Source organism: Sorex araneus, chromosome 2, assembly GCF_027595985.1.
Source record: "Sorex araneus isolate mSorAra2 chromosome 2, mSorAra2.pri, whole genome shotgun sequence".
NCBI lineage: Eukaryota > Metazoa > Chordata > Mammalia > Eulipotyphla > Soricidae > Sorex > Sorex araneus.
This window is the reverse complement of record NC_073303.1, coordinates 163,435,327-163,461,807: the sequence shown is the minus strand read 5'-3', so window position 1 is coordinate 163,461,807 and position 26,481 is coordinate 163,435,327. Positions and strand designations below refer to the sequence as shown.

The 26,481-nt window shown below is 33.4% G+C and overlaps 1 protein-coding gene across 1 annotated transcript in view; it reads left to right on the top strand.

Moving 5' to 3' along the window:
- Window positions 1–26,481, top strand: part of EPHA6 (EPH receptor A6) — a 970,410-nt gene that overhangs the window by 68,549 nt on the left and 875,380 nt on the right. Inside the window, 1 exon segment of the mRNA XM_055129205.1 lies at window positions 11,104–11,168. Coding sequence (XP_054985180.1) covers window positions 11,104–11,168 — 65 coding nt within the window.

The window sequence follows — 26,481 nt, the reverse complement described above, 5'->3', positions numbered from 1 at the left end:
TACCAATCAAACACTAGAATTTCTTTTCTGGTTTTGGATTTTTTGGGGGAGTGGGAGGTTGGTGGGTGATATACTGGAGGTGTTCCAGGGGTCAATCCTGGCTCTGCACTCAAGGATCACTCCTATAGGTGCTCAGGGGATCATCTGGGATGTCAGGATTGGAACCTGGGTCAGCCATGTTCAAGGCAAGTGTCCTACAGCTGTACTATCTCTCAGGCCATTCTTATTTTCTGTATCCTCAGTAATACCTGATTTTGGTGTTTCATACTTCTTTGAGGTGATGTCTTATTGTGAGTTTGATTTCCACTTCCCTAGTAATAAGATACATTTAGAATTTTTTTGTGGGACTGTGGACTCTCTGCATGCCTTGTTCAGGGAAACATCTATTCATGTCTTTTTTTTTTAACATATTTTGTGTATCAGTTCTTTCTCACAAGCAATATGTCCATATGTATTCTCCCAATAGCTAGCTTGCCCTTGTTTTTTTTTTGTGGTAGATATTTTTCTGGTATAATTCAACATTTTTATTTTTAATTTATTCTTGCTTTTGTTTCTATTGATAATGAAATGCCTTTCCAAATATATCTATGATGGTGAGACCCTGTAATGTACCTGCATTTTATGGTTTTGGATCTAACAACTAAGTATTTAATCCATGTATATTTTGCAAGTAATGTTAAATGGTGATCTAGTTTCTCTCCTTCCCTCTCTTTTTCTCGTGCAAGTTTACTGCTTAGGTCTCTTTAGAACTATTTGTTGAAGAGGTTTTCCTTTCTCCATTGTATGGACTTGTTTCCTTTGTCTTATATCAGTGACCTATTTCTTGACTCTATGTTTACACTATTAATTTGTGTGTCTGTTTTTGTTCTTGTACCATGCATTTTAATTACTTTTGTTTTATAATAGTATTTGAAGTTAGGAATTATGATTCATTCATATATCTTTTCTCTCTAAAATTGCTTTGTCAATTTGGAATGTTATTTGCTTCTTTACACATTTTGGAATTGTTACTTGAAAATTATTATTACTTACCTGAAAAATCTATCAGTTTTTTCTTTTAATTTTGTTAAGGCATTGCATTTAACCTACATATCACCTTAGGGGTGATTTTTTTCAGGTGTTTTTTCAGTGACTACCTGAGTGAGGAGGTCTAGTTTAGGTATGAAATCCTTTGTTGCTTCCTGTCCTCTTGTGATCACACCACTTCTCTCTGAGCATCTTAGACTTTCCCTCGAGGTCCAGATATAAGTGTCTATTGCTTTTGGTGGTATATGCTGTTAATAGACTTGTGGTATTTCTTGTGAATTTGGGGCGATCTCAGGTTTCTAAGCTTTGTGCCATCTCTTCTGCATAGGCCTAAGGGAATTCTTGTTTTCTACTTTTGTGTCGCTACGGATGCTCTCCTTAGCTGTCATGTGGACCCATCTCTCTTAACATTAAGAAGTCTGTCGTCTCAGCATTCTGGGTATCCCTAGTGTCCAAATACTGTCCGCACATCGATCTCAGACTAACTGACAGTAGTGATTTCCCTCTACTGAGTCAGAAAATGTAACAAAAGCTCTGAATTGGAGCCTTAGCACTGCTTGCTGACTGGAACTGTGTTTTTAACACTGTGTATGACAATTTTTTTTAATGTTCAGAGCTCTGTAAAATCACACAGGCTGGGACACACAAGTGCATCTTTGCCTTCTCAGGGAAAGTTTCTCACGGGGTTCTCAGGCACCAAGTGTTCCCCCAGATTGGCGTTCTTCATTGGTCTTTCATTCCCGCTGGTGTGGCTCTGACTTCCTTTGTATTGACAATGGGAATGCTGACACCCTTACCCAATTCCACCATTTTCAGAGGTTATTAGCTCCTCAACTGTAAACAAAGCAGGTACTTGAATTGATTAGATGCCCTCTGGGGATAAACTGGTATTGGCTGCATGAGATTTATACTTCATTTCTCTATGTTTTTCAAAGGACATTTTTTGCCTATTTTTTGTCTACTCCTCATGGATCCTCAGGGCCTCTTTTTTTAATGCTTACTTTAGGTTTTTGAAACTCTCATTCTAAGTAAAACACTCTGTTCTTTCTGACAAATTTAACAGAGATTTTTTTTTTTTTGCATTTGGTACTATTTTGATAGAACATCCATCAGGTAGAAAATAATCATTTTCCTGTATTTTTGGCTATGGGGTATTTATTTCTCCAATATATTAATTATTTGACACTTTTATAAAAACCTAAGATAAGTGGTTCAATTAGTAATGGTTTTGATGTTGATACTGATGGGATATTGGATCTCTGCCCTTTCAGAATTTCAGTTTAATTCTACATAGTCTACTAAATAGCTACAATTTTACTTTGATGCACTGTGTTTTAATATCTTTTCAGTAATTACATGTTTGAATAAACTATGGTATGTAGGTAGACCTAAAATTGTTAAAGCTCAGTCTTCATTGCTTTGTCTGTTAACTTATTATTATTTATTTTAAAGTAAAATTTGCAATAGTTTTTTCCTAGACTGTTACTTTTTTCTTTTTTAATAATTTATTAAATCACTGTGAGTTATAAAGTTTCAAAACTATTCACAATTGAGTTTCAGGGATACAGTGTTTGAGCACGGGTATAAAATCAGATATAAAATCAATTCAAGTACCTGCCTTGTTTACAGTTGAGGAGCTAATAACCTCTGAAAATGGCAGACACTTTGTTATTCCCTTACAGCACTAATTTATAATATAGATTGTTATTTCTTTGTGAAAATGGGTTGGCATTGAGATGGTTAATATATTCTTGAGAAGCTATTTTATCTACCAAGAAATTGTAATACACTCTTATCAGATATAAAAACAATGATCTAAGTAAATTTCTAGCATTGGTTTTCATAACATTTTCTCAAAAATAGTGTACCTAAATCCCATAAAGACAACTTGGAAATACAAGTATAATAAAGTATGGGGTCAGCGGGAGTATAGTTAAGATCTTAAATGTGAACATTGCCAATCCAGTTTCAATTACCAGCACCACATATGGTTCCTTAAGCACCATCAGGAGAGAGTCCTCAGCATGGAGCTAGAAGGAAACCCTGGGCACAGCTGGGTGGTCCAGTTCCCCACCAAAAAAGAATTATAGAAGAAAGAAGCATCTCTGATGATTCGTAAATCATGTGTAGTAGGTTAAAAGGTTTGAGCTAAATGGGGGTATATTTAATAAATGCTTTGAGTTTTTGTGATAGACCCGAAACTTACAATGCGTACTACATACAAGGCTAGAATATCTAAGATTGAAACTAAAACTTTTTTTTCTATTTGAAATCTGTGTAACTAAAATTAATGAAACAATACATGTCCTCAGTAAAGGTAGTTTATTTATAGAGCAACGTGCTGCAGATATTTAGATGGAAGAGTACTTATAGTTTTCAATTAGAAAATTGTAAAGTTTTCTTAGGGCTTTCTCCTGGCTCTTTGATAAAGGATAACTGCTGGTGATGAGTGGGAAACCATGGGGGACTGGCATTAAATTTGGGTCACTTGATGCAAGTCAATGTACTCTCTGGTACTCTCTGGTACAGCGAGAGTACAAGAGCCAATGTACTCTCTCTCCTTTCTTTCCTCCCCCCCCTCTTTTACTCCTTCCTTCCTTCCTTCCTTCCTTCCTTCCTTCCTTCCTTCCTTCCTTCCTTCCTTCCTTCCTTCCTTCCTTCCTCCTTCCTTCCTTCCTTCCTTCCTTCCTTCCTTCCTTCCTTCCTTCCTTCCTTCCTTCCTTCCTTCCTTCCTTCCTCCTTCCTTCCTTCCTTCCTTCCTTCCTTCCTTCCTTCCTTCCTTCCTTCCTTCCTTCCTTCCTTCTTTCCTTCCTTCCTTTCATTCCTCTCTCCCTCCTCCCTCCCTCCTTTACTCTTTCCTTTCTTTCTTCCATATTTCTCCCTCCTCTCTCCCTATTTTCCTTCCTTTTCACTTCCCTCCCTCCCTCCTTCTCTCCCTCCCTCCTTCCTTCCTTCCTTCCTTCCTTCCTTCCTTCCTTCCTTCCTTCCTTCCTTCCTTCCTTCCTTCCTTCCTTCCTTCCTTCCTTCCTTCCTTCCTCCCTCTCGAATAATTTAATGAAGAAAGAATGAATTATTAAATTATTCACTGCTAAATTTATTGACCTTGCCCAGAAATGAATCTCCCATTTAGTGACTTTATGGTGGATGAGATAGATACCTGGGTTTTCCTTGAGTCTATGCAGTAAGCCCTGATTCCTGCTGCCAGGTGTTATAAATGATTATCAGCTGAAACAAAGCTGTGCAAATAAGATAACAATGTAGAGGTTAAAGTACAAAATAAGATGTAGAAGTGAGTAAAACATACATATGTATTTATATATACAATATGCTCTACATAGGACATAGTTGAGGTACATATAATAATTCCTACTTATTTAGATCAGTCAGTGTTTAATATTTTAGGAACTAATATTGATTTTTACTCTCGGAGAGAGATACTCATAGTATAAAGATCAAACATAAAAAGCTCTGGGTGTTGTCAATAAAAATGCTGCTATCTCAAAACTAAATTAGATATTGTTAAAAACTGTTTAAAATAGGATCTAAACAGGTTGGCATTCAAATTAGGCCATAGGTAAAAACTCATATATATACAGATATATATATATATAAAGTACTCACTGATTGTACTTGGTTTTGATATCAGAAGTATTCACTTTAATTATTTCTTTAGTGCTGTGGGATGAAACAGGAAACTTTACAGTCTCTGTTATTATATTACTGTTATGTACTTTTCATTTCTTACTCTCATTTATAGAAGATTCAATTGAATGACTCTAAAAAGAAATGCATTTTTTGCATGATGTCTGTGGGATATAATTCCTAAATGTGTTTAAAGTTCTCTGAACCTTAAAATCTTTTGATAAAACTTTGAGTTCAGTTTAGAAATTATTAATTTCATTTTTATAATGTAACAAAATCACCCTAAAACTATGGCTATTTTCTAGTGTGGTGTTATATTTCTCCCTTGTTTAATTTTTCAAAATGACATTTTTATTGTGCAGGTGAAACAAAAAATGATCTATTACATACAACAAATGTATATGTCAAGTGATTTAAAATATTTCTTATATTTACTAAAATGGATATGACATGATAAATTATTCAAGAACAAAAAGTGAGCTTTGAAGTGTTTAATCTTAGGTACTGATTATTCTATCATATTTTCTTTTAAAACACAGTGGACTGTTTTTTGTAATTACCAAGAGAAATTTTCAAATTTCTTACTGAGGAGAACCACATTTATTTCTTTGCTTAGTTTTATACCTCCTAAGCAGTGCTCAGGAATTCCAAGGGCCCCACCCATTATTTTTAGTCAAAGGGGCCGTCACTTCTGTGCAAAGGTCTGAGGATAAGAGGCTGCTTGAGTCCTTCAATGCTGTGGACACTGAGCCTTCCTGTCAATGAAGAACTCTGTGATATTGGGACTAGTACCCTGGTTGGCCACACGTTTAGCATGTGCACTGATCCTATACTGTCTTCCAGTCCTTTATAATAATTTCATATTTAAATAATAAGCATATTTTTATAACCATTATTCTGTATTGCATCATAGAATATATAATATGTTCTATTATATAATGTGTATGTATTAGTAAACAGAGAACATATGTAAATACATATTCTCTGTTCATTTATATATACTTTTTTTTTTTACAGGGATGGCAGTTCCCAAGTATTGCTCTTGGAATTCAGGAGCCATTTTTGCAATTCTTTTTTATTTTTGTGGGGAGGGCTACATCTGGCTGTGCTCAAGATTTACTCCTGGCGCTGTGCTCAGAGATCACTACAGCTGGGGCTTGAGAGACCAATGTGGTGCCTGGGATAGAATTCAGGTTGAACATTTGCTATGCAGTCACCTTATCTGCTGTTATTTCTCTGGCTTACCATTCTTGTCAATTTTCGAGTTCAATCTTCAGACTTTTGAGTAACAGTGCTGCTTGCATCTTGCTGTGGCACAGCCTGCAAGGACCACACAGGTGATGCTCTGAGGCCTCTTGGGCCACACAGAGAATTTTGGGGAGCCATGTGCTGCTGGGATCAGTATGTGCAAAGCAGGTACCTTAAGTCCTGTACTATCATCTTGGTTCCTCTTTTTATCCAATTTATCATTATTGTGATCTGAATAGAATTATATTTCCATAATGACTACTTTATGAATCTTGCTGTATTTCAAAGTTTTGACTAAAATTAAAACTCACTGGTGTTTACTGAAGTAAATGTCCATATGATGTGTTTTTCTTTTTCAATTTACGGTACTTTTGCAATCTAGTAAAGACTAGATAACTTCTTTATTTTCAAAGCCAGCAGGAGGAGCTCTCACCTTACTGGGCTTAGTGCAATTAGTGTGGCTGAAAATGCCTGACTTTGGGGTTTTTAGACATAAGATAAAATTTAAACATTTATTATATAATATGGTAATAAAAACACCCCATCTTCAGTTTTATTTTTAATAGTGATGTATCATTTTGTGTGAAATATAAATTTGAAAATGTTATGATCTTGTGACTTTTTAAAAGCTAAAGATTACAATTAAATGAGAAAAACTAAGTAACTGCAAATTATATTTCTTAACATTACTAAAAAACGAGCTACTCATTCCAAAGATGTGTGTTTATGGAGGCATGCATATGTTTCCCCTCTTTTTTGTTTTGAAGTGAATATACTTGCATCACACTTTATAAATTATAAATATTAATAACCAGTACTTCTACATATATTTCTGAAAATATTAATCAATTAATTTGGTAGTGTTTTTATATTGAATGTTTGAAAAATAAATCTATGGGTAGACCTAATTTTACAGTAAGAATTATTGAATATTGTATTCAAATACACACCATTGAATGGGATGATTTATATGCACTACTTAGAGGCTTTTAGTTTCCCCAGAATTACTGATGAGAAAACTAGAATAAAATGTATAAATGGGAATCAGCAATATAGAATGTTTTTCTGCATCTATAAAATTGAACAGTACAATTTTATGTACAAAGTTAAAAATTATAATTACACTTTTAAAATAGTTTAAAATGATTAAAAATTTTCTGGTTGAAATTCAGATCTATCTCCTTAAGATGTCAAAGAAATGCATTTAGCCTTTCTAAACTCTATTTTCTCTTCTGTAAATTGATGTTAAGGAACTTTTTAGACAGAATATAAATTTCTCAAGAGGAAAATATGTAGAAAGCTTTCCTATATTGTCTTGTGAATTAGTATCACTACATTACAGATCTGCTAGGGAAATAGATAAATTCCCCAAATATTAAGTGTTAAATAAGTGACAGTGAAATTTTGGGTGTCAAAACGTAGGTATGGTTACTATATACTTGTGATTTTTTCCATCGTATATATCATACTTAAGAACAACTTTGATTTGATAAGAACTAACTTATGGATTGCAGTATCTTCAGCTATTTTCTCAACATGAGATTGAACACGTTATGAAATATTATTTTTGTATTTTGTATGTGTCTGTGTATTGCACTTCTTACCTGAAATTTCTAGACTTTTTAAAATTGTTTGTTAGTATGGATTGAATGAATTTATCAAAACTAAACCTTTGGAAAAAAATCTAACTTTTTATGTCTCATCTCTTTTTAATGATATTAGCAGTCATTAGAAACTATTAGATAAATATATTCATTAATTAGCGGTAGAAAATAGCATAATTTGGTTATTTCTTCTTAATTTATTAACTGGTATATTTTAGTGATAGAAATGTACCTTAATTGACTATTTCTTTAACTCAGAAGGTTTTTATGTAGAAAAATAAAATAAATGCTTTATGCTTTTTACATTATTTTTATCTTAAAAATAATGATTCTTCAGTGTTCCAAAAGAATATCAGTAGGTGTACTTTTATTACTTGAATGCATGTGGATATAAATATAAGAATAAATGGATGTAAGAATATTTAAGTATTTCAATTGACAGTTGTATATTAACAAATTGCCACTGTAATTTCTGTGGAAATGCATGTAGATTGGTTCTTGCATCTTTTTAACATGACCCTAACACACTTTTGTGTTTTCCTTGTTTCCTGGTAGGACTATAAAACACCATTAGTTTTATGATATTTTATTAATATTTTAATAATATTCCCACAAAATAGTATTTTATTAATATTTTCACAAAATACTTTGCTAATATTTTCACAAAATGAAAGCACAGCGGGTAGGGTGTTTGCCTTGCACATGGCCAACTCTAGTTCGAATCCCAGCATCCCATATGGTTCCCTGAGCACCGCTAGGAGTAATTCCTGAGTGCAGAGCCAGGAGTAACCCCTGTGCATTGCCGGGTGTGACCCAAAAAGAAAAAAAAAATAGATCCACCGAATTAGGAAAAATACAGGGAATGATGTTGTAGTATACGCTATAAATGCTTGTGGTTATCTAGAATGTGAGATAGCATAGGTATTCCTCCAGTAACTTTGACTTTAGTTAAGGAATAAGAAAACTGCCTAATTATTATGGAAATGCATTAAAACAACAGTGAGATCCTACTGCTCACGTATGTGTTGCCTTCCAAAACAATAGCTGAACAATACTAAATCATGTTGACAGTCTGGAACAATTTGAAAGCTATCTTTCTATGCATCTATGTTTTTATATATAGTATCTATGATTTGCATATTTAAATATATGTTAAATAACTGAAACTATAAATTTATTCTTGAATAAAATTTTATAGTTTTATTAAAATTAAATGCATAAATGGTAAACATTGTTATGTTGTCTTTTATGTAAACTAATTTTATCACTGTTGTCCTGTTGTTCATGGATTTGCTCAAGCGGGCACCAGTAACGTCTCCAATGTGAGACTTGTTACTGTTTTTGACATAATGGTAGCTTGCCAGGCTCTGCCATGAAGGCAAAATACTCTCGGTAGCTTGTCGGGCTTTCCTAGAGGGACAGAGGAATTGAACCTGGGTCGGCCGCGTGCAAGGCAAACACCTTACCCACTGTGCTATCGTTCCAGCCCAATTTTTATCAATATTATAAAATAAACTAAGTATTCTCCATAAAATCCCAGTAGCTATGTAAATCCATCATGGAACAGTGAAAGTATAGAATCATGTACAGGGGCCGGAGTGATAGTACAGCAGGTACCACGTTTGCCTTGCATGCAGCCAACCTGGGTTCAATCCCTGGCATCCCATATGGTCTCCTGAGCACCGTCAGAAGTAATTCTTGAATGCAGAGCTAGGAGTAACCCCTGAGTATCGCTGGGTCTGACACAAAAAGCAAAAAAAAAATCACGTGCAAATTATGAACATGGATGTTTATGCATGTTTATATTGGCTTTATACTGTTCTCAACTAAATATTGTTCCACATGCTAGACACTATAAGCAGTACAAAATACATACTGCTATACAAATAAATCTCAAAATAATGCTTTGTGAAAAACTACCTACAATATGAGTTATGCATTTGTTCTTTTGAGAAAGGAAAAACCATAGTGATATGAATCAAAGTAATTGTTGCCCACGATTTGGGTAGAGAAGGGTTTTATTATAGAAAATAATAAAGAATAACTTGAGGGTAATGATAAAGGTCATAAAGAAAATTTTTGTGGCTTTTGGACTTCTAGTGACAAATTTAAGGTAATTATACATTTTATGTAAATCATTACATTAATAATGATTATGCATGTTTATATAGTGTTACACTCCCAGCTTACTTCAATAAAAATAATAAGTTTGTATACAGTAGTTAGAAAAATGACAATTTTCTGTTCTAAAAGTTAATTGTAGCTCAGTTTACAAATATTTTTGGGTGAATTGATTTAGCAGAGCTGAAAGAATATTCTGCAAGGAGTAAGTAGATTTTATCCCAGAAATTTAAGCATACTTCATTTCATTAAAAAAATAGCAAAGTGTATCATAGTAATTCAGAGAGGCAAAACACAGAATTCTTCCAGTAGACACTGAATAGCAGATGCCAAATAATCTAACACCCACTGGCATATTTTAAAATTGCAAATAAAATTTTTGTTTTCTAAACTATGAGGAATAACTACAACTTATGATGATATGTCAGTGTGTGTGATTCATGACCTACTTGTATCTGGAGGACTTAGACAATGAAAAGTAAAGACCTATTAGCAAATCATGGGTACAGCTGTTTTTTTCTGCTGTCTGCCTTGCAGAAATTTTACCCAGATGATCTCTGTCTACTCTTCTAGTCTTAGTTTTGTACCTTCATTATCCAAAGTAATCCTCACTCCTAGTGCACACTGCACTAGGGATAGAGCTCATTTAACCATAGAGCAGTTCTTTTGTAGAGAGCATTCTAAAAGGAAAAAAAGCAGTTGTTTCTTATCTTATTTGATGAAAGAATCCATTGTTCTAACCCATGAAGAAGATAGCATCTCCTTTATGAAATTGTCCCTGATATGCCCTGCTAAACTTAGACTTGCTAAATTGCTAGACTGCTCTATAATACTGTGCTTTTAACTATTTTAACAGAACACATTTCTGTTAGGTTACAGCTATAAATTATTCATATTTTTGCCTTTTTGACTAGATTATTATTTACTTCTGATTGGAGGGGCAAATGCATGGCTTTTGCCTCCAGTATCAGTAGGTTAATATTACCAATAAATACTACCTAGCACATGCATTAGTGTAATCTATACATTAAACAAGCTCTTTTGAAATTTTTCAGTCATGTATAAGGACATTTAATAACAGAAGGTACAGAAACCTGTTTTAATCACTTTTTCTTTATTGTGGTATTATTGCAGTAGGGGAGATGTAAAGGTGGTAATTTCATCACTTTTAAAAAGTCAGCTATTAATATAGCTTTTATAACTTTAGTTTCTATAAAATTGTCTAATATGGCTTTGTTAAAAACAAATTTTATATATTTTAATTGACTTATAAATGCATCATTTTATTACTTAACATATTACATATTAATATTTGCTATGTACAAGTAATTTTATAATTACTAATGAAACATATTAAGGCTCATGCACTGAATAAGGAATAGTTGACAATGATTTCAATAACTGATATACTTTTGCATCAATTAAGAAATTTATGCAGGTCTTTTTTTTAATTTAATTCTAGTTGTGTTGCTTGATACAACAACTGTGCTGGGAGAGCTAGGATGGAAAACATATCCATTAAACGGGGTAAGTTTAAATGTGTTTTAAAAATTGATGCTCTTGTAGGTGTTTAGTGTCTGCATAATAGCAAAAATAAAAGTGATTTGGGGGTCTGCTCAGAAAAAATTTTAGTGTATAACTCATACCATGAAAAACTTAAAATACAAATGCTATTAGTAACCAGTAGGAATTATATGTAAACATTTATGCTTTCTTTTAAAGTAAAAACTATTTTTAATATTAATAAACTATTGTTTTATACATAGTTGTATTAGAATATATACCATAAACATTCTTTATAAATTAATTACTATGTATATGTTTTTAAATTTTCCTTTGTTTCAGACCTTTTTCTCTTTGTTAAATTTCATGACCTCAATGAATATATAAAATTTAGATTTTCTCTTTTTTTGTTATTATTTTCACTTTTGGGCCATACCTGGAAGTGCTGAGGGTTACTCCTCTCTCTGTACTCAGGAATCTCTCCTAGCCATGTTTGGGGGGTCATATGGGATGCCAGGGATGGAATCCAGGTTGACTGTGTGCAAGATGAGTACTGTATGTGCTGTCCTACCTCTCTGGCCCTTAAACTTTAGATTTTTATAAGTTGATTTTATAGATATTACTTTAATTTTTGAAAATATGAGATTATTAATAACTGCATGGTCTTAGAAATTGACAAATAATATGCTATGGTTCATTTTTTATTTGCTTTTGAAAGATTTATGAGGATATACATTTTTATTTTGTTTTGCTTTTGGGGAAATTGCTAGTGCTGTTCAGAGATCACTCTTGGCGGTGATCTGGGAACCACAGGAAGAGCCAAGGGGAAACTTAGATTGGTCAGTGCATGGCCATCACCTTACCTGCTGGAAAGTCAATATATACTCTTGACTTCTATATACTTTGCACCATTTATAAACTCCAGTAGATATACTGTTCTCTTTTTACACTGAAGTGGTTTGTAGACATCTTACTTTGTTTTTTGTCCATTGAACAAAGTTTTCAATAATGGAGTCGATCAAATGTTTTCAGATACTTGATATTTAAAAAATTTCCCTCATCAAATTGTATTTTTAATTATCTTTTCTTTATCATTTTAATGTTTCTCTTCTCTTTATCTCAAATATTTTAATCCCAAAAAAGAAGTTAATCCAAATATATTTATTTTTATTATTATTTCTCTTTGAATTTGATGGTATATATCAGGTATATATCAGTAATTACTCAGTAAAGACTTATTTTCAAATGAGAATGCCTATGAAGAGATAATTGTCCTGTGTTTGCTTAACAGGGTATTTCTTTATTTTTTTATTGAAGGTAGCTTTTTTCTGAATATTTCTTTTATTAGTATTATCTGATGAGATCGGGCGCGTTCAGGGCTGGAGCAATAGCACAGCGGTAGGGAGCTCACTTTTCACGCGGCCGACCCATGTTCAATTCCTCTGTCCCTCTCGGAGAGCCTGACAAACTACCAAGAGTATCGAACCCGTGTGGCAGAGCCAGGCAAGCTACCCGTGGCATATTGGATATGCCAAAAACAGTAACAATAAGTCTCACAATGAGAGACGTTACTGGTGCCCGCTCGAACAAATCGATGAGCAACGGGATGACAGTGACAGTGACAGTATTATCTGACATTCTGAAAAATGTATGCCAAATAATAGTAGAAATCAAAGAATGTAGTCATTGGCCTCATGTAGTCATGGTCAAAGACTCATTTGTCGGAAAGAAAGGTTTAAAGCTCCACTTTCTTGATTGTATTCACCTTGGTCACATTGTCTTTCAGAGCGAACAGATAACCAAGAGACACAGCAACTTATATTTACATAGATCTTAGTTGTCCTTCTTTTGATGATTCTGTAATAGGTGGTATGAAATGAACAATCTTTCTTTTTTCTTTATTAGTTAACCAGAGTAAATTGTGTGAAATGCTGTGCTTCTTTCATAATTTATTATTTGCCAGGCTTTGTACTAAGAAGTTTGAATTTTGTTTTCATAATCTTCTAAGGTAGGTTTTGTTTTTCAGTTGGAGAAATCTGTTTTTAATGAGAATGAGGAATAAAACTTACTAGCCTTTTATTAGTATTATCTGATGAGATCTGATGAGGTGGAGTTAATCTAACAAGTTGGGAGTTGGGTCATACATGCCTAGTTTGTTTGAGGCCTTGGCGTATATTCTAGACACTAAAACAAAACAAAGCAAAAGTAAAACTAAAAAAAATTTCTACAAGTTACAGGCCAAATATAGTGAGTGATATAATCTTAAGATAAATTAAATTATTTTCAACTCTAAAACCTGTGCTTTTATCATGATCCTAATAGAGAGAAGTATTGGAAACTTCATGAATGACCTGTTTTTCTTAATTGAATGTGATATCTGCATAATTTAGATTTTTCTTTCCTCCTTTCTATTCATACTGCAGAAATGTAAATTTTTGAAACCACGCTAGGACTTGGCAAATGAAGACGGAAAAAATAAGAGGAGAGAACAATGTAGAAGAAAATGTGGAAGATAGAAACAGTAGTAGAGCAGATAATAAATAGAATAGTAGATAGTGAAATAGTAGATAGTGGTAAAAAAGATAGTAGTAGTAAAATAGTAGCACTGTAGCACTGTTGTCCCATTGTTCATTGATTTTGCTAGTAAAATAGTAGATAGTAAAATTGTAGAATAGTAGTAGACATAATAGAAAATGTGGATGTCACAAGTGAAAATCAGTTTTACCAAAATTTCTAAGCCATATATAACCTAATATTAACACATATTGTCATTTTATATGACTTGGTTTCTTCTCTTCTAATAGTTTGCCATGTACAGATAAACCCAGATATCCATTCATATATCCTACATAGGTAAAAGTAACACATCGATTCAGATTCTTAGAAGTAAATTGAGGGCTGAGACATAGTACAGGGGTTAAGGCACCTTACTTGTACACAGTGATAGCACAGTGGGTAGGGCATTTACCTTGTGTGCAGCCAACCCAGGTCTCATTTCTTAGTTCCTCTCAGAGAGCCTGGCAAGCTAACAAGAGTATCCGGCCCACATGGCAGAGCCTGGCAGGCTACCCGTGGTGTATTCTATATGCCAAAAACTGTAGCAAGTCTCACAGAGGAGACTTTACTGGTGCCTACTTGAGCAAATTGATGAACAACTGGACAACAGTGCTACAGTGTTACTTGTACACAGCTGGTGTGGTTTGATCTCTGATGCTGCATATGGTTCTCAAGCATATCCAGGAGTCAACTTTGAGCACAGAGCCAGGAGTGATCCCTGGGTACAGCCATGTTGGGCCCTATCACAAACGCTTTGCCCCAAAATTGAATTGAATACTTAGTTTCCTTGAAATATCACTTTTAGATTAGGTTGTATTGCTTTCTTAATAATGCATGTACTTCAACAGAGGGAATACTTGAAAATGAGAGCACATGGATAGATTTTATAATAGGTATGGATGTAGGTATGTAACTATATAAAACCAAGGTAGATAAAAATAAATGACAAAATGGATATAATGCATAAATAAACAGAACTTATACTTCTGTTCAAAAAAATTACTTATTGACTAAAAATTACTTACTGACAAGAACTGACCATATAAATAACTGACCTTATTTAAAGCTATCTATAAGGTTAAAACAAATAAGAAAATAGTATGAATAACTTTGAAATAGTAAGCTACAGAAAATGGCATGGGAAAAATCATCTAGATATCAATATTTGTGAAAGAATTTAAAATCTCTGTAACCTACTAGCTTGTAACTCTGCTATTAATTACTGTGCATGTTAATATTCATGCACAGTATTATGTTTGTAATATAATAATTACATACATAATTACATACGTAATTACATAAATAATATAATAATCACATACATAATTAAATACACATAATTCATATTATGTTTGTACAAAAATTTAATTTCTCAGATTTTTTGGTGGGGAAAGCTTGAGTTGCCATTTTGACTAAATTTTTCTTTATTTCAGGGAAGGTAATTAAGTTAATTATTAAGACAAATCATAGATAAAAAATAACTAAGATAACTAGGTATATTTAGCATTTTATGATAAATACGTTTGATAATTCTCTGTTAAACTATTTCTTGGGAATAACTTTTTAATTGAGTGAATTTTCTTTCTATGTAGAATAAGATTTTATTGCAATATCTCTTTAGAATGTAAATTATTTAATTATTTCATGAACTCTTTTTTTTAACCTAAAATAGCCCATATACTTATATAGTCTACATATGTCTTGATAAACAAACACATCATGCTTAAGTAGTTAGGAAAGGATTCGTGATGTGTCTGTGACTCTACACATTACTGGTCATTAAGTAGTCCATCTGCTTACTCAGAAGAAACATGGATGAGTGGACATGAGCACTTGACCTTTAGGCTTGCAAAAATTTTTTTCTACATATTTATTTTCTCAAATGCTTACTTTTCAACTAATTTGTGTCAACACTTAATATATATTTCCTTTATTTAAAGCAATATTCAGAATTCAATTTATAAACTTTTATGTCCCTTTAATCTCTCGCAATGCTTAAAATATAAGAATTGTGCAGTGAAGAAACAATTCTATACAAATAATCGTAAGGTAAAAAATGGTTTCAGATATTTATAAATAATATTTTATGAAAGGATTCATTTTAATATGGGAAAATTGGAGACAGGCTGTAATGAAAGTATGCATTTCTTACAAATTATGAAGAAATAACAGTTTGGAAGAGAAGACAAAAATGCAACTTTAAGAATAGAAAGATTTTGAAGAAAGACTTCTTCAATTGTGTGCATTACGTCCTAAGAATGTTGACATTGCTCCAGGTGCCTCCTTGGTGTAAGATTAAACCTGTAGGGAAGACATTGAGAAAGGGAAGAAAGAGACAGACCATTCGAGATGGCAGGATCAGTAATCAGGGGGATAAGTTATTGCTCTTCATACCAGCTCAACATAATCTTAAAAGTTTTATAGGACCATATGGACATTCATTAGCATATGCACTATTCATATGATTTCAATAACATTTCTTTAGACTACTTTTTTGAAGTGACTCCCAACAAGGAATGGTGGAACTGAATGTACATGTTAAAGATTATGGGGAAAAGAGGAGACTCCGAGGATTCAGGTTGAGCTCATGGGTCAACTATTAGTCATTTCCTGTCAATCTCTGCCTTCAGATAGTTGAAAATCATTTATGAGTTTGAAGTGGAGTAATGTAGTGTAAATACAGTTATGTTACTAGATCACCAAGATATGTTATGGAATATGTAGAATTTTAGTGTTTCCATTGATCTATCTATCTATATATTATCTATTTCGTCCTAGTAAGAGCACAGATAAAACTTTCTGGAATCACTCTAAGAAACAAGACTGTTGAAGCTTTTTTTGTCATTAAGAGTATAACAGACCCTTGAAAATAAAAGAACTATTAAAAATATGGGTTATATTACTTGATATTCTAGAAATGGAGTGAAAATATATGTATAAAAGTTGAAACTTTTTTAGAATAGAGTTTCTAAACTTCATCAGAAAATTTAGGAATCAGAAAAATTTTTTAACACTGAACTGTTGTTATCTAGTATCAAGAAATTTGTGTCTGCATAATTTAGAACTCTTATGGACTTTATCCTTTAAGTGTTTCTTATCCTCTGTCAGCATATCAAACCAATATATAAAGCTATGATTATCTGAATATCTAAGGGTGTTCCATTATAAGTAATGAAAGAATACAGTATAAATACAAATATTGTACAGTTTCATAGGAATTTAAAGTTAATTATTGAAGTTGGTATTCACAAATACTGAGTATAGACATATATGTTGCATTTCTATTTTTTGTGAATAACATAAATGGCTAAAATCAAATCTTAATTCTACAAAACTGAAAACCTCTGTTTCTTTGGGAAGGTGAAAGCTAGGTTTTATAAAAGTCATGTCATTTTAATACTAATAAAAAAAACACTGCTTATGTACTATTTTTGTATGAAAGAAAAAGACTTTTGAATTCTATACTTGAATATGAATGAATGAAAACTTATGTAGACATTTATCCTTTATTTACTCTTGTATTATTGATTATCATTTTAATCAATTATAAATTTTTAGCAAATCTTTAACATTATGGGTGAAAAAGAAGCTGTAATAAAGAAGATATTCAATTAAATGTGATGTTCAATATTCTTAATATTCACTAAAAATAAAATGCTCTCTAATGCCTCACAGCAATGGGGGTATGACATACTGGAGAAAAAGTACTTGTTGTGAGCCAAGAATGTCTAAACAGTAAGCATTAAAAAATAAAATAAATCCTTTTAAACAAATGCACATTTTAAAAAGTGCATCTTATGATTTAAAAAAATCATACTTTGAAAAATTAAATTTTATTATGATGGATCTCATTCCCTGGCCTTGAAAGAGCATCCAATGCAGCACTGTTGGGAAGGAGGAGTAAAGAGAGGCTTCTAAAATCTCAGGGCTAGGATGAATGGAGACGTTACTGAGACTGCTCAAGAAAATCAGTGATCAATGGGATGATGATAATTGTGATATTTTATATTTAAAATTTAAAAACAATATGAGTTTTTCTTTTGATACTAAAATTGTAAAGAGTTGTGACTTGTTTTTATAATATTATGCTGATTATTAAAAGTACTCATACCTGAACAAAACCTGATAGTTTAAATAATATTTCATAATAATAACCTGTATTACTTTATATTAAAATTATATATACTAATGTTTATGAGCAAACTTTATTTTTAAGCACTCCCTCACTTACCTAAATATTTTCACCATTTATTTTTATTCATAGTAATATTTTTTGCAAGAAAATGAAAAATTTGCTGTCTCAGATATTTTTCCTACTCTCTTCTTTTATTCTTACTAGGTAAGTTTTAAAACTCACTTTTAATATATTGATTGTAGCTCATATATTTATTATAAAATTGTAATAGACATAAACATAAAAATTCCAGTAAGAGTAAGGTCTACTAATGCTATATTATGCAACATATTCACTGTTATGTGAATTAAATTAGGGAATTTACCCTGACATAGTCAGAAAAATAGGGATGGACAAGTCTAAATACATATAATATCTAAATGAAAGGTACATGTGAACATAACAAATGGTTTTGTAATTATTTTATAAAAATCAATGATCTTGTAGTTTAAGAAACCTGTATTAAAATTAAACTGTGTAGAAATATACTTTGTTCAGAAAACAGAGCCTGATTTCAAATATTCTTCTAAAGTTGAAAAATAATATATTGTACTTAGGATAGAAAATGGTATCTTGACATATTATTAGTTTCTCTTTTATATTGTACTTTCTGTGTTTAGTGCAGTAATTAATGATAGTAGCAGATGTTTGTATTGCATTTTGGGTCTTTTAGTACTACATTGAAGTGACCCAAGATTACATGTCTGTGGTAGAATTTTTGAAACTTCACATATTATTCATGGTTCCTGTTAAAAATACAGTGTTGTCAGTTAAGTGGTTTATATTCTAAGAAATTTGTAACATATTTACATATTTGGTAGTTGTGAAATGTCCATTGTGCTAATTTTAATCCTTTCTCATGTCTTAAAGAAATTGCGCTTTGTTGTAGGAAGGTTTTTGTTTGTTTATGTCTTTTGTTTTGGCTTTATATTGGCCACATCTGGCCAGGATTGAGTGAGGGTTGATTGCATACAAGGAAAGCACCTTATTTCCTGCATTAACTCTCTGGTACCTATGTTGAACTTTTTATTGTCAGATCTTCAAGCACAGAGATTTTTCACTCAGATGTACCTAGGTTTCTAATAGGCTCATCAAAGGTGTTCTTCATGTTCTTATACAGTTGTTGATGTCTAGAATTTTGTGTTGAGTGGTTTTTTATGAATCCAGTATCTGCTTAAAATCGCCTACTTACTGTTACAATATGCTGTAGCCATTAAAAACTGTTAGCATGTTAAGCATATTTTGCTTCAAATTTCTGGACTAATAATTCTAACATTGCTGACATCTCACTTTGTTCTAATTTTTATTCATTCCTATCAGACTGTTTATTTTTTTCTTTTAGTATTCCTCATTTTTTTTTATTCGAAGGTGACATGACATCTGGATGAAGGCATTGTAGTAATACAATGTCAAATGTGATGAGAGAGAGTTGGCAGTGTTTTCTAGTCCTCTGAACCTCAGGTTTTATTTACCACTCCATTCCTATGAATTCCACATGTGGTCCTCAGTGTTCTTTCTCCACAATTAGTGAAACAGAATGGGCATAGGGAACTATGGTAAACATTTATCTCTCCCCACATTTAAAGCCAGAGAGGAGTTGTGTGTCACTATTTTTTTTTACATGGAAATTGAGCACTGGTTGGAAATGAATGTTTCCTTTCTGCTAAGTAGGTTAGATAGATAATGTCCTTGCAGGTCAGTCGCTGGTAAAGTAGTTTCCTTTGGAGAGTAGTACTTAAGAATAGAAACAATGTCCATATTCAAAATGGTTCCTTTCAATTTAAGTTATTGCAGGCATTATATATTTGATGAAATATTGTCTTAGACAAATTTGTATTTTAAGACTTTAGGGGCCATAGAGAAAATACAGTGGATAGAGCCTTTGCCTCACACACGGTCAACCAGTGTTCAATTTTCTACACTGCTCAGATTCTTCCAAGTACTGCCAGGAATGTTTTCGGCGCACAGAGCCAGACATAAACTCTGAGCACCACCAGGCATGGCCTAAAACCACATACAAAAAACTAATTTTCTTTTTGGGGTAGTGGGTGGTGGTTTGGGCTACACCCCAGTTGTGTTCGGGGATTACTCTGACTAAACACTCAGAAATTACTCCTGGAGGACCATATGGGGTGCTAGGGGCTGAACCTGGGTCTGCCATACTCAAGGAAAATGCTCTGTGTGCTCTGGCTCCGCAATATATTTTTTCTTAAACTTGAGTTTCTCCGCAATACACTTCCAGAAATTTCTTTTTGCTTCACTTCGTCACTGTTATAGAAGTTGGCTTCATTATCAACTCAAGTTACTAAAATATAAATGAGTCTTCATGCCTTTGTTTATTTGACATCATTATTAATCTATACAAGTCAGTAAAGTACTTCAGAGCTTTCTAACGGTATAACAGTTAAATACTACTTTTGGTAACCTCAGGAACTTTTAGAAATTTAGTTCCTTGTATCTTGGCTTCACAGGATGTCCAATTTAAATTGCTTCCCTGTTTTTTTAGAGGATTAATTTTTCATGTGTCAACAATAAAAACTGTCTATGCATTTTATATGCACTTTTATATAATTATAAGCATACAGATGTGATCCAAATATTAATGTTTTATGTATGTAAAAATCTTTCCTGAGAAAAGTTATGTAATATGTTAAATTTTGAACTATACTTATTGAAGGGAGGGGCTGGAGCGATAGCACAGCAGGTAGGGCATTTGCCTTGCACTCGGCCAAACTAAGTTCCATTCCCAGCATCCCATATGGTCCCCTGAGCACCGCCAGGAGCGATTCCTGAGTGCAGAGCCAGGAGTAACCCTTGTGCACTGCCAGGTGTGACCCAAAAAGAAAAAAAAATACTTATTGAAGGGAATAATATGAAGTAGGATCATCTCAATACCAAAACTTATTTTTAGCCATTGCATTATGCCTATAATTGGGCATTGATTTTCAGCACTGCCATTGCTGTTTTCCAGGGTGTAAAGTATCCCATATGTTTGCTCATCTATGCCTAAATTTAGGTAGGATGTTGCTAGAAACTCACAAATCTTGAATAAAAATTTATATAATTATTTTAAAGTGCTGAAAAGGTCAATTCATCTTTGCTTTTTTTTGGGGGGGGTCACACCTGGCAATGCACAGGGGTTACTCCTGGCTCTGCACTCAGGAATTACTCCTGGCGGTGCTCAGGGGACCATATGGGATGCTGGGAATCGAACCCGGGTCAGCCGTGTGCAAGGCAAATGCCCTACCCGCTGTGCTATTGCTCCAGCCCCGGTCAATTCATCTTTGAAACCTAAGATTTATCCCCAAGTTAAAGATGGTTAATTATTGATAATTGCTATTAAGTTAATGAACAGATGATATTTGATGCATTATTATGTCATTCTGATTTTTTCTTTTAGAAATCAAATTGTTCTTTTTGTGTGTTTTTGATCTATCTCATTGTGCCTCATTTTTAGTAATTACATTTTGATACTTTTCTTTATTGACTGTAACTATTATACATTTCCTAGTTTAAAATATTATAGAAAATACATTAAAATAATAGCATGCTTGTCATATAACATTTTCTCCATCTTCTAAGTACATTGAACTTCACTACTTCTAAGTAAGTGAAGTCACCTTGAGAGGTGGGTATTGACACTTCTTACATATTTCTGTGAATGGCTAACTAAATTATATTTCATGTTGTTTTAAATAACATTTTGAGGTAACATTTGTTTATAGGATGAAATTTTCAGTATATACAGCAATATAATTGTACTTAAAATTACACTGCTCATGATTAATACCAGAGCTCTGCTTTCCACCCATTTCTGTAGTTACTTTACTGTATATCACTACAAATAAAGTACAGGCATCTTTATCCATTTTACTCATACCCCAAATATCTTTCCTTAGGATAACTCCCAATCATTCTCTGTTTGCTATTATTTTCTCATTTGCTTTATTTCATTATACTCCACAAATGAGCAAATCCTATGGTATTCTTCTTTCTCTGATTCTTTTTACTTGGTCTCTTATCCTCAAGATATGTCTGTGTTGTTGCAAATAGTAAGAAAACTTTTTTAGAAGTGGAGAATTTGCAAATTGAGAGTATAGAGTGAATGACAGTCATAAACTTTTGTTATAAAGATACAGTACAAAATGGTATATAGAGCAGAGAAGAGAAGTTAGAGGTCAAGGCTGTGCCCCAGTGTAGAGCATTTACCTTGCATATCTGAGTATCTGGTTTTTGAGTTCCCTTTGCACCACTGAGGATGAATCTTGAACACTGAGCCTAGAATAGTTACTGAGCACATCTAGTTATGGCCAGAATAAAACAAAAACAAATAAATTAATTTAAAATATAATAAACGTAAGTTAAAAGCAACTTATTAGTAATAAAAGTAAAATGCAGTACATATAAAGGAAATGCTCTGAGACTAGGAAATCAGAGTAAAAGGTAGTTCTCGAACTAACCCTGAATGTCAGAAATAGTTCCTAGCTATTCTTACAATGAATACTTTTGACTTTAGCTGCCAAATTGTAAAAGCAGACTGGAAACCTAATAACAATGTGCTGAAGATAATGATAGGAAAGTAAGAGAAGATAGTGAAACATTGGCTTTATTTTCAGTCAGATCAGGATTGCTTGAGGGCATAGAAAAATGATTTTTCCCAAGCTATGAACTTTGATCAATTCTCAGACGGGTAAATGACTTTCTCTGCATGAGGCAATGCAAAGTAACAGGTGAATGAATAGGCATAGTGTATAACAGTACATAAAATTTTAAACATTTGGTACCTGAGCAACTATAATTTGTGTCACTCTCTTCCTACTATCTTGGAATATTCATTTCTGTAATGACATCCTCTGAAAACAAAAAAGTATAACCCCCATTATCTTTCAACAGTTAGATGACAGGGAAGTTAATTTGTTAGGAGGAAAAGAAGATAAAAGCACATAACAATGTGTTAGAAAACCAGACGCAAAATACATACTAGTACATATGAATATGTAATTAGTTCCATATTTTCTGTTTTATGGGAATACAAAAATGTGTGTGATTCATATTTTTAGTATCTCTTCTATTATCTGATGTGTAGTCAATGACCTTTTTAATAGGTGAACGCTGTCAAGAGGTATTAGTTTCCTTATGCTAGTTTCCTTGATTTATATCATATAATCTTTCCTTTTTTCTAATTTTACTTACTATGAAGCTTATAGCTTCCAGCCTTTACTTATATGAGAAGTTACTGATTCTCTTTTTGTTTAGTCTAAGATAAGATTATGGTTTTATCAGAAACTCTAATTCTTTTAGCTAGAGGCATTCAAAATATTTATAAACCATTTTATTTATAAATGTGTCTACATATATCTGAATTCAAAGCAAGTACATACAAGTGATAAATTTACTAAGAAATAAACCCCAAGGGATTACTAGGAAAAATACCACTTTTTTAGATAAAATTTGGTGGATTATTTTGATAAATTTATTTTGTGGTGAACTCTTATGCTATATAACCATTAACTTCATCCTGCTGATTTACCCTCCTGACACCTTTTAAGTCAACCTCTAGTAATTTCTTCATGTTTGGGCCCTTATCTTTCTGCAAATTACCTTGTATTCTAAAATTTTCACTTGGTTTGGGTCTTTCTTTAGCCTATTTCATTCATCCTTACTAATACCTTATTTATCTGTAATATTCTAAACTGAAGATAATCTAATCTGCTATAATAAAATTTGATTTTATCTTTGTCCCTACTCTATTAGTTATCTACTCTACCTATCACTTAATCTGTGATCTATAGCCTTCTATTTTTTTTTTTTTTTTTTTTGCTTTTGGGTCACACCCAGCGATGCTCAGGGGTTACTCCTGGCTTTGCACTCAGGAATTACTCCTGGCGGTGCTTGGGGGACCATATGGGATGCCGGGGATCGAACCCGGGTCGGCCGCGTGCAAGGCAAACGCCGTACCCGCTGTGCTATCGCTCCGGCCCCAATATAGTCTTCTATTTATTTCACCTTTCTATGATCTCTCTCTGGGCTCAGCCATATCTACCTTCCATTTTTTTCATTCTTTCGTTTTGTTTTTGGGCCACACCTGGTGATGTTTAGAGGTTACTCCTGTCTCTGCACAAAGAATTACTCCTGGCATTACTTGGGGAACCATATGGATGCTAGAGATTGAACCAGTGTTGGTCATGTGCAAGACAAATACCTTATCCAGCTCTACTCTCTCTCTCTTGCTCCTACATTCCAGTTTTTCTTTTCCAAAACATATTTTTATAGATCCCTCAATGTATCATTTTTTTTTTCTCAGTATATAAAACCCTGATACTGAGTTTATTTGGAAAGTTCTTTTGTGAATATATAACATCTCTGGTTCACTCCTCTTGATCATTTAGAGACAGATTATTCTGAGTCTTTTTTTTTTTTTTTTTGGAAAACATGCTACTGAGATTGATTTTGGAAACTTAACTTTTGGACCACTTAAAATAGAGCTTATGGCAGCATTTATAACAGAATTTAAATTTCTCTCTTTAAGTGAATTTTGAACTAGAGGAAAGGCTTGGGTGTATCACCTAAATTAGGCAGCAGAGTAATTACCCTAAGACAGATAGTCAATAAAAGTTGACTGAATAGCTAAATAAATATACAAATATCAGATTATTTTAGATAAAATGTTGGTAAATGCCATGTTGCACAATATTCATTAATGATGGGACAGTTTGGTATTAACTTAGGACAGAATATCTTGTTCAAAACAGATTAACAGGTTTTATTTTTTTTTTTATTTATTTTTTTTTTCTTTAAATGTAATTTTATTACAACATTTAGGAGAAGAAGAAAAAAATATGGATGAGTCAGGGCATAGATTGAGGGTGAGTATTCTATAACTGCCTTCCAGCTATAAATGCCTTCCAGCTATTGCTGTGACAGATCACAGGAGACTTCTCAGTCCTGTATTCTAAGGAACAGGATAGTCTAGCTGTTTCTCCTGTTTTCTAAAGAAACCACACCGAGGAAGGAAGACTGACAAGGTAACAGGGGCAAAGGCCTCAGACACGTGGCGGTGCATAGGTATGGTGTAACTATATATTTGAACCCCAACATGGAAAGTACAAGATCTCAATGACAACAACCAAATTATTGTAGCTGTCAATAGAAGCTGGGGTGTGGGAGTGAACCTGGGGACACTGGTGGTGAGAAGTTGGCACTCTGATGGGATTAACATTGAAATATCATATGCTGGAAACTCAATTATGAATAACATTGTAAATCATGCTATCAGTGAAAAAATGAATCAGTAGAATTAAGAGACTTCTGATTAGCAGTGAGCACTTTGTAAATTATAGCTCCACACCTGAATCTGGTTCTTGCTGTGGTAATGGCTTATAGCTATGAAGAAGCACAGTTCCTGGGGCCTCCCACTGGAGGCCTGTGCATTTTCCAACTTGGCATTCTCAGCCCAGTGCTCCTGGGAGTCTGAGAGGCACGCAGTCATAGAATCGCCACCCTTGAGCAATGAATCCTGGCAGAAAAATACACTTCTGATTTCACCTGAAGAACATCCTAAGGTACAGTTTGTTAGGCAACTAAGAAGGTTCCAGCAAACTGAAACGCACTCTTGCATTGTCCTCCTTCCTCCTGCTTCACTCTCTTGTCCCTCCGTCCTGTTCCTTGTTCCTTGATCATTTGTAAGTTTACTGGAATTCTGAAAAGCTTCTGCCTCCTGATTCGTGTGTGTATATCTGTGTTTGTGTGTGTGTGTGTGTGTGTGATGTGTTAGGGATGTTTGATGGAGATACCAGACCAAATTCATGTGCTCTGCATAATTTTCAAGTGATGTATCCTGAGAGGAGAATGGGAATACTGCGGTAATAGGTAGAATAAAGGAAATGTGGGGAGAGGGTTGGAATACTTGAGAATTATATTCCAAATATAAAATCTCTTTCAATTCACATAGCCTACATTTTAAAAACCATGAAAATTTTGCATTCTTCATAGTATCCTTATGTCTGCTTGAATATAAACTTTGTAAAATTGCCCTAACTGAAATCCAACAATGGCTTATTGGCAGACTTCATTATTTCCTACATTGTGATACTCAAGCCATGCCTTGCATTGATTTTTATAATGCATCTTTGGTCAGATAGTTCTTCAGGTTACAACTTTATAAATGGTCAGGACATTGGAGTTCAAACTCCTTAACATGATTTATAAGATTTTGCATAATTTGACTAGTGTTTACCTCCCCAGCCCTTCGCTATCTTGGCCTTGACATTTATCTCCCTGTCAGAATACATTTCTTAAAATCCCTTAAGCTCTCCAAGTTCTTTTGCCTCTAGGTGTTTCTTCATGATGTTAAATCAGCTTGCTTCCCTTTCTGCAGTGTTCTTTAATCTGTCCATAGAGAACCTTCCTCACTTCCTCCTATAAAAATGATACTTTGGTTTGCCTGGTGCTCCTGGTGATAGCATAGAGTTCACTCCTTTGTTCTTGCTCATGATGTTGGCCCCTCCTATGGAAAAGAAACTTAGTGTTATAGGTCATTCCACTGGTCTCTGTTACCTACATATTGCAGAACCAGAGCATTTACAGACCATCCTATCTGAGTCATTG